The sequence below is a fragment of the Bos indicus x Bos taurus genome, chromosome 13 (assembly GCF_003369695.1).
Source record: "Bos indicus x Bos taurus breed Angus x Brahman F1 hybrid chromosome 13, Bos_hybrid_MaternalHap_v2.0, whole genome shotgun sequence".
In the NCBI taxonomy this organism is placed as follows: domain Eukaryota; kingdom Metazoa; phylum Chordata; class Mammalia; order Artiodactyla; family Bovidae; genus Bos; species Bos indicus x Bos taurus.
This window is the reverse complement of record NC_040088.1, coordinates 66,051,034-66,065,514: the sequence shown is the minus strand read 5'-3', so window position 1 is coordinate 66,065,514 and position 14,481 is coordinate 66,051,034. Positions and strand designations below refer to the sequence as shown.

At 50.5% G+C, this 14,481-nt stretch overlaps 1 protein-coding gene across 1 annotated transcript; it reads left to right on the top strand.

Moving 5' to 3' along the window:
• The first annotated feature begins 549 nt into the window (after window positions 1-549).
• Window positions 550-14,228, top strand: LOC113903644 (ninein-like protein). The gene is made up of 5 exons (XM_027560129.1): window positions 550-656; window positions 1,666-1,925; window positions 6,895-6,997; window positions 8,017-8,086; window positions 13,426-14,228. The coding sequence occupies exons 1-3, from the start codon at window positions 600-602 to the stop codon at window positions 6,965-6,967; spliced, it is 390 nt and encodes a 129-aa protein (XP_027415930.1). The 5' UTR covers window positions 550-599; the 3' UTR covers window positions 6,968-6,997; window positions 8,017-8,086; window positions 13,426-14,228.
• The last annotated feature ends 253 nt before the right edge of the window (window positions 14,229-14,481 follow it).

Genomic DNA, 14,481 nt, shown 5'->3' with positions numbered 1-14,481 from the left:
GCCAATGCAGCCAAAGCGCTCTCCGGCTGGAGGCTTTTCTCTTCCCCTCACCCCCATCTAAGGAGGAGGGGCGGTCAGAACAGCAGCTCTGTGGTGCAGGGGCCACATGGGTGGTGGAGGACGGGCTGGCTATGCATCCAACCGGGGACACTCCTGACCCAGGCGGCAGCTTTCTGTTAGCACGATGGGATGCTCTCTTTCCTAAGGTGCTTATCCCAAGTTCTCTTGGCCGGATGTTGCCGAGTCTGTCCCTCTTTTTCATGGAAAACATTCGGGAACTGAAAAGAGCAGGCGAGAGGTCAGGATGTGTCTGCTCCCTTCACTTTCAGCCCATCCACCCGCATGAATGAAACCCCAGCAGTGGCCACACTCCCATTCTGAATCAATGTGAGTGTGCCCCCTACCACGCGTGGCGTGGGGACACCTGGGCCCAGGAGGGCTGGCCGTGAATCACTGCAGATGGTGACTGCAGCTATGAAATTAAAAGGTGCTCGATCCCATGGTGTTCTGGGCAGAACATCAATGTACATGTCCTCTTATTTTCAGGCACCATCACGTTCGTCGGTGATTCTGCCCCAGCGAGTATAAAAACAGAGATCATGTTGGAGCTGCTGAAGGAGCGTTACCAAGAACTCAAGATCCAGCTGGAGACCAAGGTCAGGGGACTGAGGGAGGCCACAGAGTTAGGGGAACTTCCTGCTGCTGAGACGCTTCTGCACACATGTCTGCCCAGAGTGAGCGCGCTCAGGGGGATGGAGGTTTGCAGGGAATGTGTGTGACCTTGACTTTGTGCCTCCACCCTCTTTGGAAGGAGGCAGGACAGAAGGAATAGCTAATAATAGGAGGGAGCAGGGTCCATCCCCATGTCCGGAGGCTGGTGCAGAAGCCAGACCTCCCTGTTTGCCCTGCGCTGGGAAGTCATAGCCCCCAGCTCTGTTGCAGCTGAAGCAGATTCTGGGAGCAGAATCTTAGTTCCTGTGATTGCCCTGCACCAGGGGCTCCCCAGGTGGCGCTAGTGGAAAAGAGGAGATATGTCGCCAAGACAGGAGACATAAGAGATGCAGGTTCAATCCCTGGGTCGGGAAGATCCCCTGGAGGAGAGTGTGGCAACCACTCCCATCTTCTTCCTGGAGAATCCCATGGACGAAGGAGCCTGGTGGGCCACAGTCCACAGGGTCACACAGAGTTGGACACAACTGAAGCGACTTGGCACTCAGGGGCTCCTAGGCCACCCTGGCCACATTCTTGGGTGAATGTGTCTCTTGCTCTGTTACTCGATTGTGGTGGGTTTTGTGGTGGGATGGTGCCCACAGCTTGTCAGGTGTCACCATGGCCACGGGGTGGTCCTGCCCCTGGGTGCCTGCTGTGGCCTTGCCTTCCAGGCCTCGTGGAGGTGTTGTTCCCCTCTGCCCTCTTCCTGTAGCTGCCCGCCGGGCTGCCAGCCTCCCTTCTGCACCTGCGGGCCTCCCCCCGAGGCTGCAGTGGAGGTTACAGGAAGTGATGGAAGCAGGCGGCCACACAAGCCGTAGGGAGCCTTTCACGGGCCCCGGCACCCTGTTGAAGCTGGGCCACCCGCTGTTTGGGTTCTGCACCCGGCAGCCTTGATTCGTCAAGTGAATTGTGTTTGGGGTCCCCAGTCGACATCACTCATGCCTCTCTCCTCAGGTTAATGACCACGACAGGGAAATGGAGGTGACGAAAAGGGCCTTTGCAGAGGAGAGGAGGGAGCTGGAGCGGGCCTTCCAGCTCAAGGTTGGCATGCTGCAGGGTCAGAAGGCCGAGCTGGCGACGCTGCACACGGAGTCGCAGGAGGTGGTCCGAGGCCTGTGGGAGCAGCTGCAGAGGAGGGCGGAGCTGGAGCGGGGCCACGCGTGGCGGCTGAGCCAGGACAGAGCGCGGCTACAGGAGGTGCTCCAGTGGCTCAGGTCCGCCACCCCGACCTTGTGGGATCTCAGGTCCAGGGTTTGTTGCCCAGAACCCGGATTTGAAATTGAATTTGGGCAGATTGCTCAGTCACAAGTACTTGTTACCTGAGTGGTGAGCCCTGAAAGAACAGGTTATTTTACACAGGGTCTGACTTTTCTTTCAGCCACACTGTGTGCATGGCATGAGAGAGCTTAGTTCCCTCACCAGGGATCGAACCTGTGCCCCTGTGGTGGACGCATGGAGTCTTCACCACTGGACTGCCAGGGAGGTCCCAAGAAATCTGACTTTAAAAACACAGTCTCCCTCATCTGTCATCTCGTGGCTCCTGGGGAGGTGGACGAAAGGCCTAAATGCCCCCAAATAATGGGAAAGGCCTTTAGTTTGGGTTAGTGGAGTTCTTGAAAGAAACTGAAATTTGTGAGCAAAGGAGAGAAAAGGTTTATTTGGAAAATTGGAACATGATCTTCTGTGCTAGAGAAGAAGGGCCCACACGCCCATCCTCCGGGCCCCACCAGGAAGCTGAGGGGCTGGAGAGGCCTGAGGGGAGGCTAAAGGTGGGGAGGAGGTCCATGAGCCGGTGATGGAGCGTCAGGTGTGCAGCCTGGCCCTCCTCCCCAGCCCCCCTGGGGCCCAGGCCGGCACCCACTCCATCTCAGGAGCCCAGGCCTCTAGAAGGGCTTTGCTAGGAGCCTCCCAGCACCACTCAGGAGATGACCTGGGTGACTGCAGGCAGGCACAGCTGTGTGTTATGGTTGCGGCTCTCTACCCAGTGTCTTTTGGTCCCATGAGCACCCACGCGGCACTCCCGCAAGCTCACCGCGTCCTGCAGAGACAGAGGCTCCGTGAGCTGTTGTGTCCCTTGTCTGGGCAGAGGACACTGGCTCACCGCACACGCAGGTATGTCCAGCTGAGGAGCCAGCTCCTGCCCGCAGGGTGACCATGGCACGTTGCTTCACCGGAAAACAGATCACGTGGGATTTATGATAAGCCAAGGAATAAATGTCAGTGCACCTCCCAGCTTGAGAAAGAAAATACTGGCATAGCCAGTAGCACCAGGCTCTGTTCCCAGACCCCCGTCCCTTCCCCCTGAGGCGCCTGGACTGTTTATCACCCTCTAGACCTTGCTCTAGGCCTCTTCCTCAGACACGGGGGTCCCCCGACAATGTGGAGCCTTGGTCGTGGTGGGCTGACTTCTGAACTTCCTGCTCCATGAAGCAGAGGTGGTGCTGGGCCTCACAAGTGGCAGAGCCTCAGGTGAATCTGTGGACCCACTGTTGCAATTGCGGCTGCGATCGAAGGCTGGTCTCGGGCCCAGTGCACCTGCGAGTCCACATCAGGCCCCTGGCACACTCCGGGGCCTTCCGTGCGGGAGCAGCCCAGCGGCCACACACCCTCTCTGCTCTCTGTCTCGGGCACTTCCTCTGGACAGGCACAGGAGCCAGTGCTGTCCTCGTCCTCCACCCAGCCCCCGGGCCCAGGGGCTGTGCTGGGCCTCTCCCCGCTTCTCCTGATTCGCGGCACGCCTTGGCATGTTGGCCCCACAGCTAACGTCACAGCTCCAGTCTCAGTGGTGTCTAGATCATTGGACAGGGTTTCCTGGGCACCTGCCACCTGCTGTCACAGCTTGGGGTGCAGCCCGGAGTGAGACAGGTGTTTGCAGCTTTCAACGCCAAGGGGTGGGTGGAGAAGGCTCCATTCTTCCGCATCTGTAACCCTTGTTACAGGTCTGTTCAGGTCTTATGTTTCCTCCTGGGTCTGTCTTGGTAGATTGTTTCAAGGCATTTGGACATGGCCGTTTTTCAAATCTCCAGACCGGGCGTTTTACTGAATGGTCCTCCGCTTGGATGTCTGGTTAGATACCTTCTTTATGGGGCCATCTTCTTCACTCTGATGTGTGGCCTTTCATGAAACTGTCCTTGGAGTACATTCCCTCAGTTTTCCTTATCTGAAAATGTCTCAGCTTCTCTCCCATTTCTGAAGGCTGGTCTTCCTAGGAGCACAAACCTTGAAGCACAGTTGAAGGCTGCCCTCTGCCCTCTGACCTGGGCAGGCTGCTCTGTGTGAACATCCATTTTCCATTGCTGTGGTGATGAGTTACCAGGAAGTCAGAGGCTTAAAGCATCATAACTTAGGACTTCACGGTGCTCGAGCCTGTAAATCAGAAGTGCCTACGACTGGGCGGAAGTCTCGGTTTGGCAGCTGCCTTCCTTTCTGGAAGCTTGGGAGGAAATCTGCAGGCCTCCCATTCCTGATCCACACCCTCCTCTGACGCCAGCAGTGACTGGTTGGTCCTCCTCGAGCTCCATCCTGACTCCCAGTCTTCTGCCTGCTCTTCCACAGTGGAGGGCCCTAGTGGACAGTCTAGGACACTCTTTCCATCTAAGGGCAGTGAATTAGCAGCTTTAATTCTGTTTGTTGCGTTGATTCCCCTTTGCTATGAAATAGTACATTTGCAGGTTCTGGATGCAGACGTCTTTTAGAGGCTGTTATTCTGTACCCACAGGAGGTGATCTGAGTTGTGTCCTCTGGTTGCTGTTAGCTTCTCCATCTTTTGTGGTTTTTCTTCGGTGTGTTTAGGTGTGTATTTCTTTCATTTTAACTTTTTATTGAAGTGTTATATGCACACACAAAAAAATACACACGTGTATACAGTCGGAAGAATTGATGAATTGGACACATCTGTGTCACCAGCACCCAGAACACGTCCCTCAGGGTCACTATTTCAAGTCGGGATAGTGGTAACCCCTGGGGGGGCTCTGGGGAACCCCATTTTTTGTTCCTAAGAATGGAATTGAGTCGTAGGGCATAGGTGCTGTTTTCTTTTTACTTACCGTACTTAGAAATATTATGCCTGCTGAATATATAGATTTGTGTCCTATGAAAATCTTTCAGATATTCTTTGTAAAATATTGCCTCTCCCCTCAGTGGCCTTTTCAGTTGGATGTATGATATTAGATCTTTTCAGTTTTCCTCCTTTTCTTAACCTCTCTTTCATTTCTTCCAGCTTCTTTTCTGTACATGGCATGTTCTGGGTACTTTTTCATATCTCTGTGTTCCGGGTCAGTGATTCATTCTTCAGCTATATCTAATCTACCAGTGAGCTTTGAGTTTGACATTGATTTTTTTTTTTCATTTTCTAACATTCTATTTGATCCTGCCTGATCATTTCTGATAGCTTCTTGTTGCTTGCTTGTCCACTTTTTATTTCCATCTTTTATTTAAGTAAACATTTAATAATATTTATCCCAAGTTTGTGTCTGATAATTCCAATATCTGGGATCTAATTCTGTTGTTTTGGCTTCTTCTGACTCTCATCAGTGGTCCTTTCCCACATACGTTGTGGTGACCTTTGATTGTGAGCTCATGTTCACATGATGTTTATCTCTGGGACTCTTGGGAGCTGTAGTAGAGGATTCTCCCTGCAGAAAGGATGTGTTTTGCTTTTTCCAAGAAGACTTGGGAGCCTCTTAATCTGAGACCACTTAACCTCTTCCAGGGAACCAGCCCAGCACACGCACCCCTGGTGTGGTTTCTCCACACCGATATAGGTGTTGGCCTCAGGGTAACGCTCAGGGCAACCCCATCTTTGTGTTGCTTAATGCTCACAGCTCTGATTTCAGCATTCGGGTTTTTGTTTAAGGTCCCTTGCGGTTTCTATAACCTTCTGTGAGGACGCCGCACCTTGGATGATCAGCTTTGCACAGGCTCTGGTTATCTGGTGAATGTGGAGGACTAGGATAAGGCAGCCACCATCTTACTCGAGGTCCAGGAAACTGGAAACAGAACCCCACCCACTGCTGCCACCCACATACACACACACACCTGCCTCGAATCAATTTTGTTTTCCATCCAGGAGCCTGAATAACAGTTCAAAACACAGACCTCATTTGAGATCACTCTCCTCATTGAAACCCTTCACTTCTTTTAAAATTCCATTGACTTCTGTGTCTTAATTTTTCTCTTTAGTTCCTCATGAGAAAAATGAAATCATACTTATGCTTATGAAGGAGATACTTATGCTTGATATTATAAGAATAATATTATATTATATTATAATTATTATAATTATATATTATATAATTATTATATATTATATATAATTATATATTATATATTATATAATATATATATTATAATAATACATGAGGTCATGTGCTTGAGTACTTTTAGATTGAAAAAACCAGAAGCTAATGCCAGGTAGAGACCTAATGTTTAGGGGAATAAGTGTCAGTGACACCAGCACATATCAAGGATAGATTCTCTGGGCGACAGGTGTGGGTTTCAAGCTGCGTCCCCATGATCTTTATTGGTCAGTTGCTCATCTGTTGCACATCACTGGAGTTACCTTCCAGGGAGACTAAGAGCATCGGAAGCCAAGGGCTCCAGGCAGACTTGGCCTGGGCAGCCTCTGTCAGTACTTGCTTTCCCCTCCTGAAGGTTCCACGTTGCATCGGATCACCCTCCGTCCGCTGACGCGGGCATCTTTCCAGTTTCCTCCAGTGCTGACCTCAGGGTGTAGGACAGGGGGCACTCCCCATAGGATTCAGCTTCCTGAGTCCTTGTGTTCCTGAGCTTTGTGCTCGGGGTCCCTGGAGGGGATTTCCTTGCAACAACTCTGTGAGGACTCTCACCCAGCATCTTGCATTGGTGCCAGCTATGAGCACGCTGACATTTCAGTGAAGGTAAGGAGATGCAGGAAGGGGCCAGCTGTAAACACAGAGAACCAAGGTGCCGAACACACTAGTCACTGGCTCTTTTAGGAGCTAAGAAAGCTTTGTTTTTCTGTAGCTTATCTCTTGGGAGATGCAAGCCAGAGCAGGTTAACACTGGATACAGGGAGGGACTGGTGCCCTGTGTCCCCATCCAGGGAAGGAAAGTGGGGCTGGGGGTCATTGCAAGACCAGACTCTGTCGGGTGACCAGCTCCTGGAATTCCCACTCTTCTTTCTTTTTAAAATTTGTTATCCAGAATCGAGTTGGAAAAGCTTTCTGAAGAAAACACTCTCTTGAAAAGAGCTGGGGAGGATCCGACAAGAGTTTGAAGCTTCAGAAAGGACGGAGGCTGCACAGAGGTAAGGGCCAGCTAATGGGTCCCACCCCAGCCACCCATCCCAGACACAGTTTGCTCATCACAGAAGAAGCTCAGAAGGCATTACTGTAGAAAGTGGGACGTGTTCACAGATAACCCACATTCCAGGAACAGTCAGCAGAGAACTGTGCTGCCCTCCGACCAGCCTTGATGGGCATGGGAGGGCTCAGGCATCCTACAGAATACTCCATAGCGTGCTCAAGGGTCAGAGGAGGCATCCTGCATCCCTGTAGGGGCAGGAGGGCCTCTTACAACCTTCCTGGGCCAGGAGAATCTGTTTCTTCTTGTCCTGATGATGATTTCAGCTGTGCTTTTGTCCAAGGTTCATTCCTGGTCTGTTGATTTCAGTGTGTCAGAGTCAGGGGTCTAGGGCAGGGGCCTGAGCACTGAGGCAGGAGCTGTGTGTATTGTAGAGGGATACTTGTTGGTAGATTTCAGCTTTCACTATCAGAGCCTCATCTAAGAAGGGTTTGGCTTTTTTTTTTTTTTTTAATAAAATTCAAATGAGCTCAGCTCTAAACTGCTGAGAATGTGGTGTTGATTTGATAAAAGTGCCTGACGATTAAAGTGTGGAATCCAGAGTGGATGGTCACCCAGCGATCACTGTTACGTTACAGCAGTTCTGAAATCTGAAAGGTTTCTTCCCTCCAGGAACCATTTTCCCTAAGTTTGGTGCTGGGGCCCTTTTGACAGCAGACGTCAGCAAATGTAAGGCTGTGTTGATCGTTATGCTTCTGGGTGTGAAGAGCACTCCCACGTGCTGGAGAGAGATTAACATGTGCTGTGCAACTGAGGAATGTCGTGGAGGATTTGTTCTTACAGTGCTGGCAGGGTTCCTCTGGCTCCCAGGCTGGGATCCAGTTGGACCAGCACAGTAACAGTGTAGGACAGTGACAGACCAGTGGCTGTAGGCTATCGAGAACAGGTGTACAAACCAGCACCACAGTGACCACGGTGAGCAATGACTCATCAGTGACACTGTTAACTTTGCTTCTTCAACAGGAAGGAAATTGAGGTTTTAAAGAGAGACAAGGAAAAGGCCTGCTCTGAGATGGAAGAGCTCTGCACGCAGGTTAAGTATTGACCCCTGGTGTGAAACAGATGCCCCCCTCCCTCTTCCATTGTTTTGAAATAATCTCAAACTTACAGAAAGGAAACACAGAACATTTTTATGGAAGTTACAAGAGTTGCTGGCCCATCAGCCCCCTCCCACTCCAAGTTGGGGAATCACTGTGAATATGACAGGGTGTAGCCTCATCAGCCACGGCCGGGACCTCGTGTGGCTTGTCTGCCTTTCCTTGTTCTTAGGACCTGGTGCTTTTGAAGGTTATAAGCAGTTGTTTTGGTGTGTCTAAAACTTCCTTATAATTGGATTCCGATTATGTGGAAATATCCCCTTCTCATTCTATCCTGTCCGGGGACACAAGCTTTAGTGACGTCCTTAGATTCTTGGTCAGGTGCTGTGGGCCAGGCTTCTTCACAAAGTTACTTTCCCCTTGGTAATTACGGAACATTTTATAGGAAAATCCTTTGATATGATGTGAATGTCCTGTTCTTCATCAAACTCTCACAGAGTGGTTCTCCCTGTTTATTTAATGGGTTATAATATCTTACCATCAGTGTTTATTTTCATGCTCAATTGTCCCAGATTTGGCTAATAAGAGCCCCCTCCGGGTGAGTTCTGGGCCTTGCAGACAGGTCCTGGTCATTATTTGAGCACTTCCTTACTTTCTAGTGTCCCATGATATTCCAGGTTCATCTGGTACTTCCCTTGCCCCAACCCTGGAAGCAGCCACTTCTCCAAGGAATCCTTGGTGACTTTTAGCTCAGAATGGTACTTGGAGACCAAGATTTGGGTACTGGGGGTGCTCACAGCTCCGGGGTCATCACTATGTCCAAATGCAGTTAGTGCATGGAACTCGGGAGGGTATATTTATTATGCTGTCATGCACGTGGTTTCAGGTATATTTATTTGTACAGCTCTCTACCAAAAATCATAAATTTAAACTCTGCAATTCCAATATCACAGGGATGATTCTAGCTTTCTCTCTCTGTATTTATAACTTATGCCTCTAGCAGTGAAAAGCCTGGTCTCCATCATCCTCAGTGGATGGACTTACTATTTGGTCAGTCCCCTTTAGCCTGCACGTGAATGCCCTTCTCATGCTGTTTAGCACTGACCACCACACTGGTCTCCCTTTGCGCCACGAATAAGTGCTTTCTGCACTTGGTCTCTCTTACTGGCTTTTGTACCCAAGCACACAGCTAGGAGGGCTTCCCTTGTGACTCAGCTGCTAAAGAATCCACCTGTAGTGTGGGAGACCTGGGTTTGGTCCCTGGGTAGGGAAGATCCCCTGGAGAAGGGAAAGGCTACCTACTCCGGTATGCTGACCTAGAGAATTCCATGGACTGTATAGTCCATGGGGTCACAAAGAGTTGGACACGACTGAGCTTCTTTCACTTCACTTCACACAGCTTGGATGTGTCATTCTTTTTTAATTTTTTTAAAAATTGAAATTATTACTGATAATTGCAGGCTCACATGTGGTTGTAAGACATATATTACAGAGGAGTACACTTTGTCCAGTTTCCCCAGTGGCCACGTTTTATGAAACTTTAGTATAGTGTCTGTGTTAGTGTGCTAGGGCTGCCACAGCAAAGCACCACAGACTGAAGGGCTTACACAACCAAGTTTATTTCCTCACAGTGCTCGGAATTAGAAGTTCAGGTCAGGGCGGGGCTGGTTTCTTCTGAGGCCTCTCTCTGGTTTGTACACAACTGTCCTGCCTGTGTCCTCCCATGGTCCTCCTTCAGATGCGTCTGTGTCATCATCTCTTATTAGCGCACCATCATACTGCATTCATATGACCTCGTTTTACCTTAATCACCTCTTTAAGACCCCGTCTCCAACTGCAGTCCCTCTGTACAGGATTGGAGGTTTGGGCTTCAACATTGAATTGGGGTGTGGGGGGGCACAAGTCAGCCCTTAATGAGCATCACAGTCAAGCTGTTGACATTGATGCATCTGTAGGTCTTACTTCCCCAGTTTTTTTTTTTTTGCGGGGGCGGGGGGTGGTGTTCTTTTTCTTGGGGGAGGGGCTTCGTTGCCCCACGGCACGTGGCATCTTAGTTCCCCAACCAGGGATGGAACCCGAGTGTCCTGCCTCGGAAGGCAGGTTCTTAACCACGGGACCACCCAGAAAGTCCACGTGCTCCCGCAGCTTTGCTTATGCTCTCGTGTGGTGTCAGGTCTACACGGTTTTATTCCCTGTGCAGGTTCATGTCTCCACAACCCAGCTGCAGCGCCACTAGGTCCTTCATATTGTTCATTCACAGCGACATCCGCCATCTGTCTTTCTGCCCACCTATCCCAGCCCCAACAGCACCCTTACGGCAGAAAACAAAGAGGAACTGAAGAGCCTCCTGATGAAAGTGACAGAGGACAGCCAACCTTGTACCATTTCACCAGTGACACACAAGGAACCATCCCGAGTGAGCTCTCTGGGACTGCCTCTCTGCACATAGCACGGCTCCCTGCTGCGTGTCCACGTAGTTTCTTCCTGCCACTGGATGGCATTCCAAGGCGTTAACGTCCCACAGCTCGTCTTCAGTTCAGTTCAGTCTCTCAGTTGTGTCCGACTCTGCGACCCTAGGACTGTGGCACGCCAGGCTCCCCTGTCCATCACCAACTCCTGGAGCTTGCTCAGACTCATGTCCATCGCATCGGTGATGCCTTCCAACCATCTCATCCTCTGTCGTCCCCTTCTGCTCCTGCCTTCAGTCTTTCCCAGCATCAGGGTCTTTTCCAATGAGTCAGTTCTTCACATCAGGTGGCCAAAGTATTGGAGTTTCAGCTTCAGCATCAGCCCTTCCAATGAATATTCAGGACTGATTTCCTTTAGGATGGACTGGTTGGTGTCTGCACATTGCAGTCCAAGGGACTCTCAAGAGTCTTTTCCAACACCACAGTTCAAAAGCATCAGTTCTTGGGCACTTAACTTTCTTTATGCTCCAACTCTCACATCCATACATGACTACTAGAAAAACCATAGCTTTGACTAGATGGACCTTTGCCAGTTTTTTAACATGCTATCTTGGTTGGTCATAGCTTTTCTTCCAAGGAGCAGGCACCTTTTAATTTCATGGCTACAGTTACCATCTGCAGTGATTTTGGAGCCCAAGAAAATAAAGTCTGTGACTGTTTCCATTGTTTTCCCATCTATTTGCCATGAACTGATGGGACCGGATGCCATGATTGTAGTTTTTTGAATGTTGAGCTTTAAGCCAACTGTTTCACTCTCCTCTTTCACTTTCATCAGGAGGCTCTTCAGTTCTTCTTTGCCTTCTGCCATAAGGGTGGTGTCATCAGCGTGTCTGAGGTTATTGATATTTCTCCTGGCAATCTTGGTTCCAGCTTGTGCTTCATCCAGCCTGGCATTTTGCATGATGTACTCTGCATGTAAGTTAAACAAGCAGGGTGACAATATACAGCCTTGACAGACTCCTTTCCCAATTTGGAACCAGCTTGTCTTAATGCTCACCTTTAAAGGATGGCTGGGCTGATTCCAGTTTTGGGCCGTCACAGAAGCTGCAATGAACGTTCCTAGGCAGGTCTTTGTGTGGATGGTCTTCATTTCACGGGATAGATGCCCAGGAGACAATTGCTCATCTGTACGGCAGCTACATGTCTAGTTTTATAAGAAATTGCCCAGCTGTTTTCCAGAGCAGCTACTAAGAGTTAATGTTCCCGCCAGCGGCGTCTGCCAGGTCCAGTTGCCCCACATCCCTGTCCACACTTGGTGTTGTCACTCTTATTTTAGCCCGTCCAGGAGTGAGTGACACTGGGTCAGAACAGCTGGCGGGGGCTCCACTTGGCTATCCCCTCGCTGGTTCAGGCCTGGTAAAGAAGGAGGTTTCCCTCGAGGGCAGAGAGCAGAACGCTCTGTGTACTTCAAAACAGGCGCGGTCCTAGTCTACTCAGGCTCATACAGACGCCACAAGCAGGCGGCTTCAACTACAGGATTTATTGTCCCAAGGTTCTCAAGGCCACGGTCAAGGCGGGGCCGGCCTGGTTCCCGTGAGGCTCTTCCAGGCTTGTGGGGAGCCCCCTCTCACTGTGTCTTCTTATAAAGTCACTGTCCCATTGGATTAGGACCCCACCTTGCGAGCACATTTAACCTGAATTACCTGCTAGCAGCCTTGTCCCCAGACTGGTGACTTTGTGCACCCGGTTCTACCCACAGCAGCCACCTTGTTCAGGCCTCCAGCCTCTGGCTCCTGGTGAGCTGTGACGCTCTTCGCCTGTCTTTCTTTCTGGTTTTCAGAGCATTGGTTTGCCCTGTGACTTCAGTTCTCTGATGGGCCTGAGAAGAGTTGTTGACTTTCAGTTACTCAGCTTTTTCTTTGTTCTTGCTGGGAGGGTGGGAGTGCCGACTTCCAAGCTCTTTCCAGGCCAGAGCGGAAATGGCGTTTTGTTTTTCTCGTGGGTCTCTGCACGTTCACTGTCAGGACATAGAAGCGTAGTAGGTTTTCACCTGCTGACCTTGTGTCCTTGCTGAGCTCCCACTCACTCTGGGAGTGCGTTTGTCACCTCTGGTTTCCCAGACTCCTGCTGTACCCTGGAGACACCCGCAGTTCCCATCTGCCTCTTCCCACCGCTGCCTGCCTCCCCAAGTCTGGCTGATACGGTGGGAACACCCACCCTGGGGCGACAGTGATGCATCGGCCTAGCTGTGCATGAACCCTGCTCCGAGGCACAGAGGGCTTCAGACCCTCAGCCTCCGGAGCAATTGCTAGGGAAAAGCAGAGGAGCAAAACATGGTTTGTGTGAAGGCATGTGACACACGGTTGGCGCTAACGAGCTTCCTTGTGTTGCCTGCTGGCTGCCATTTATCCTAGGCTGCACCGCCAGCGTCCAGCATCCACTGTCTGCAAAGTGGGTCATTTCATCAGTGTGCTGTGTTTAATGACAGTGATCAGATTTTTAAAGAGAATCATATGCCTCAGGTTTAGCTAGGGTTCTGGGTTTTTTTTTTTCCTTCAACTTGTATAAGATAATGTCAGAAATAACCGTGGGAGAAACGAGAAAAGCATGCCAGTTCTCCAGAGCAGTGATGGGATGTTGATGGGATGTGAGTGCTCCTGGTGCCCAGCGTTTGTTTCTTGGGGGATTGATCATAGTTCATCCTCCACCCGGTGGCCTGAGAGCCCGTCACTCTGGGGACACTGAGCGAGTGCCTCACCCACTAGTTGCTAATAGCAACCCCACCCCCAGCTGTGATGACCAAAATGGTCTCCAAAGATTGCCAAGCATCCCCTGGGGAGAAGAGTGTCCCTGGTTGAGGACCCCTGGGATGCTGCTGGCTTAAAAAAATAACTTTCCTACCTGTGTTTTCTCCCTTTTTGTTCCAGAGTCAGAAGTGTAGGGATGAACTGTCCCAGCTCAACCACAGGGTCCTGCAGCTCGGAGAGGAGGCCTCTACCCACCAGACCCAAAGCGAGAAGAGTCCCATCACCGTCCAGCTGCTGACACACAGACTGGAGGAGGCCGAGCTCCGGGAGGAGCTGCAGGTGAATGGCAGGCGGGGCAGGGAGGGGCAGGCAGCCTGGCCTAAAACAGACCAGGGGCAGCCCTGACGTGCCTGCAGGTAAAGCAAGGGGCTTCACAAGCAAGCCCTGACAAATGTGTGAACTTTTAGCAGCTTTTGCAAAGCCTGGTACCTCTAGAGAAAGTAGCAGAAAGGAATTAAATCCTGATGATAGGAGCCTAAATTGGGGTGACCTCTCCAGAGGTCATTAGGCAAAACATACATCAAGAGTGGTCAAGAATGTCGGTGTGCTCTAACTTCATGACTCTGCTGTGGGAACTTTACTGAACATTGTGTATGGACTTAGCTGAACATATTTTCATTGCTCTGGTGTTTATAATAGCACAACAGATTTGGAATCAGCTTTGAATCATCAACCGTATTGACTAAGTCAGTAAATTATGGTGCCGCCATTAAAAACCACATTTTTGAATAGTGTCTAATGCTCTGGACATTATAAAAGAGAAAGCATGGCCTATGATGTCGTGGTGGCAGCATGTGTGTGTGTGGAGGAAGGGCCAGGAGATACAGCATGTCGGGTGTGCTGTGGTCACAGATGACTTAAATTTTGTAATTCTTGCTTTTCTGAAGTTTCTGCATGAAGCATGCATCACGTTGCTAATGTTCTTCTTATACTTGTGAAACTGACATTTAAAAACAGGGTAACCAAATCCAAAAACTTGAACTTGACCGTGTGACTCAGGACCGTCAGAGCCTGAGACTGGCACAGTCACAGCTGAGAGAGGCCCTTGAAGAGAGTCGGGACCAGGTGAGTGTGCATGGTGGTCCTGGGCTGCGGGGAGTCAGCCTCGCCTCTGACAGCCTGCACGGGACTAGTCCAGCCAAGGGCATCGCAGGGCTGGCTGAGGCCGCACGGCTA

What these genes read in the sequence shown, in the direction of transcription:
- LOC113903644 (XM_027560129.1), top strand. Translation starts at nt 600, where the DNA reads ATGTTGGAGCTGCTGAAGGAGCGTTACCAAGAACTCAAGATCCAGCTG. An exon ending in AGATCCAGCTGGAGACCAAG is followed by an intron (nt 657 to 1,665) that starts GTCAGGGGACTG and finishes CTCTCTCCTCAG; the next exon opens with GTTAATGACCACGACAGGGA. An exon ending in GAGGTGCTCCAGTGGCTCAG is followed by an intron (nt 1,926 to 6,894) that starts GTCCGCCACCCC and finishes TTTGTTATCCAG; the next exon opens with AATCGAGTTGGAAAAGCTTT.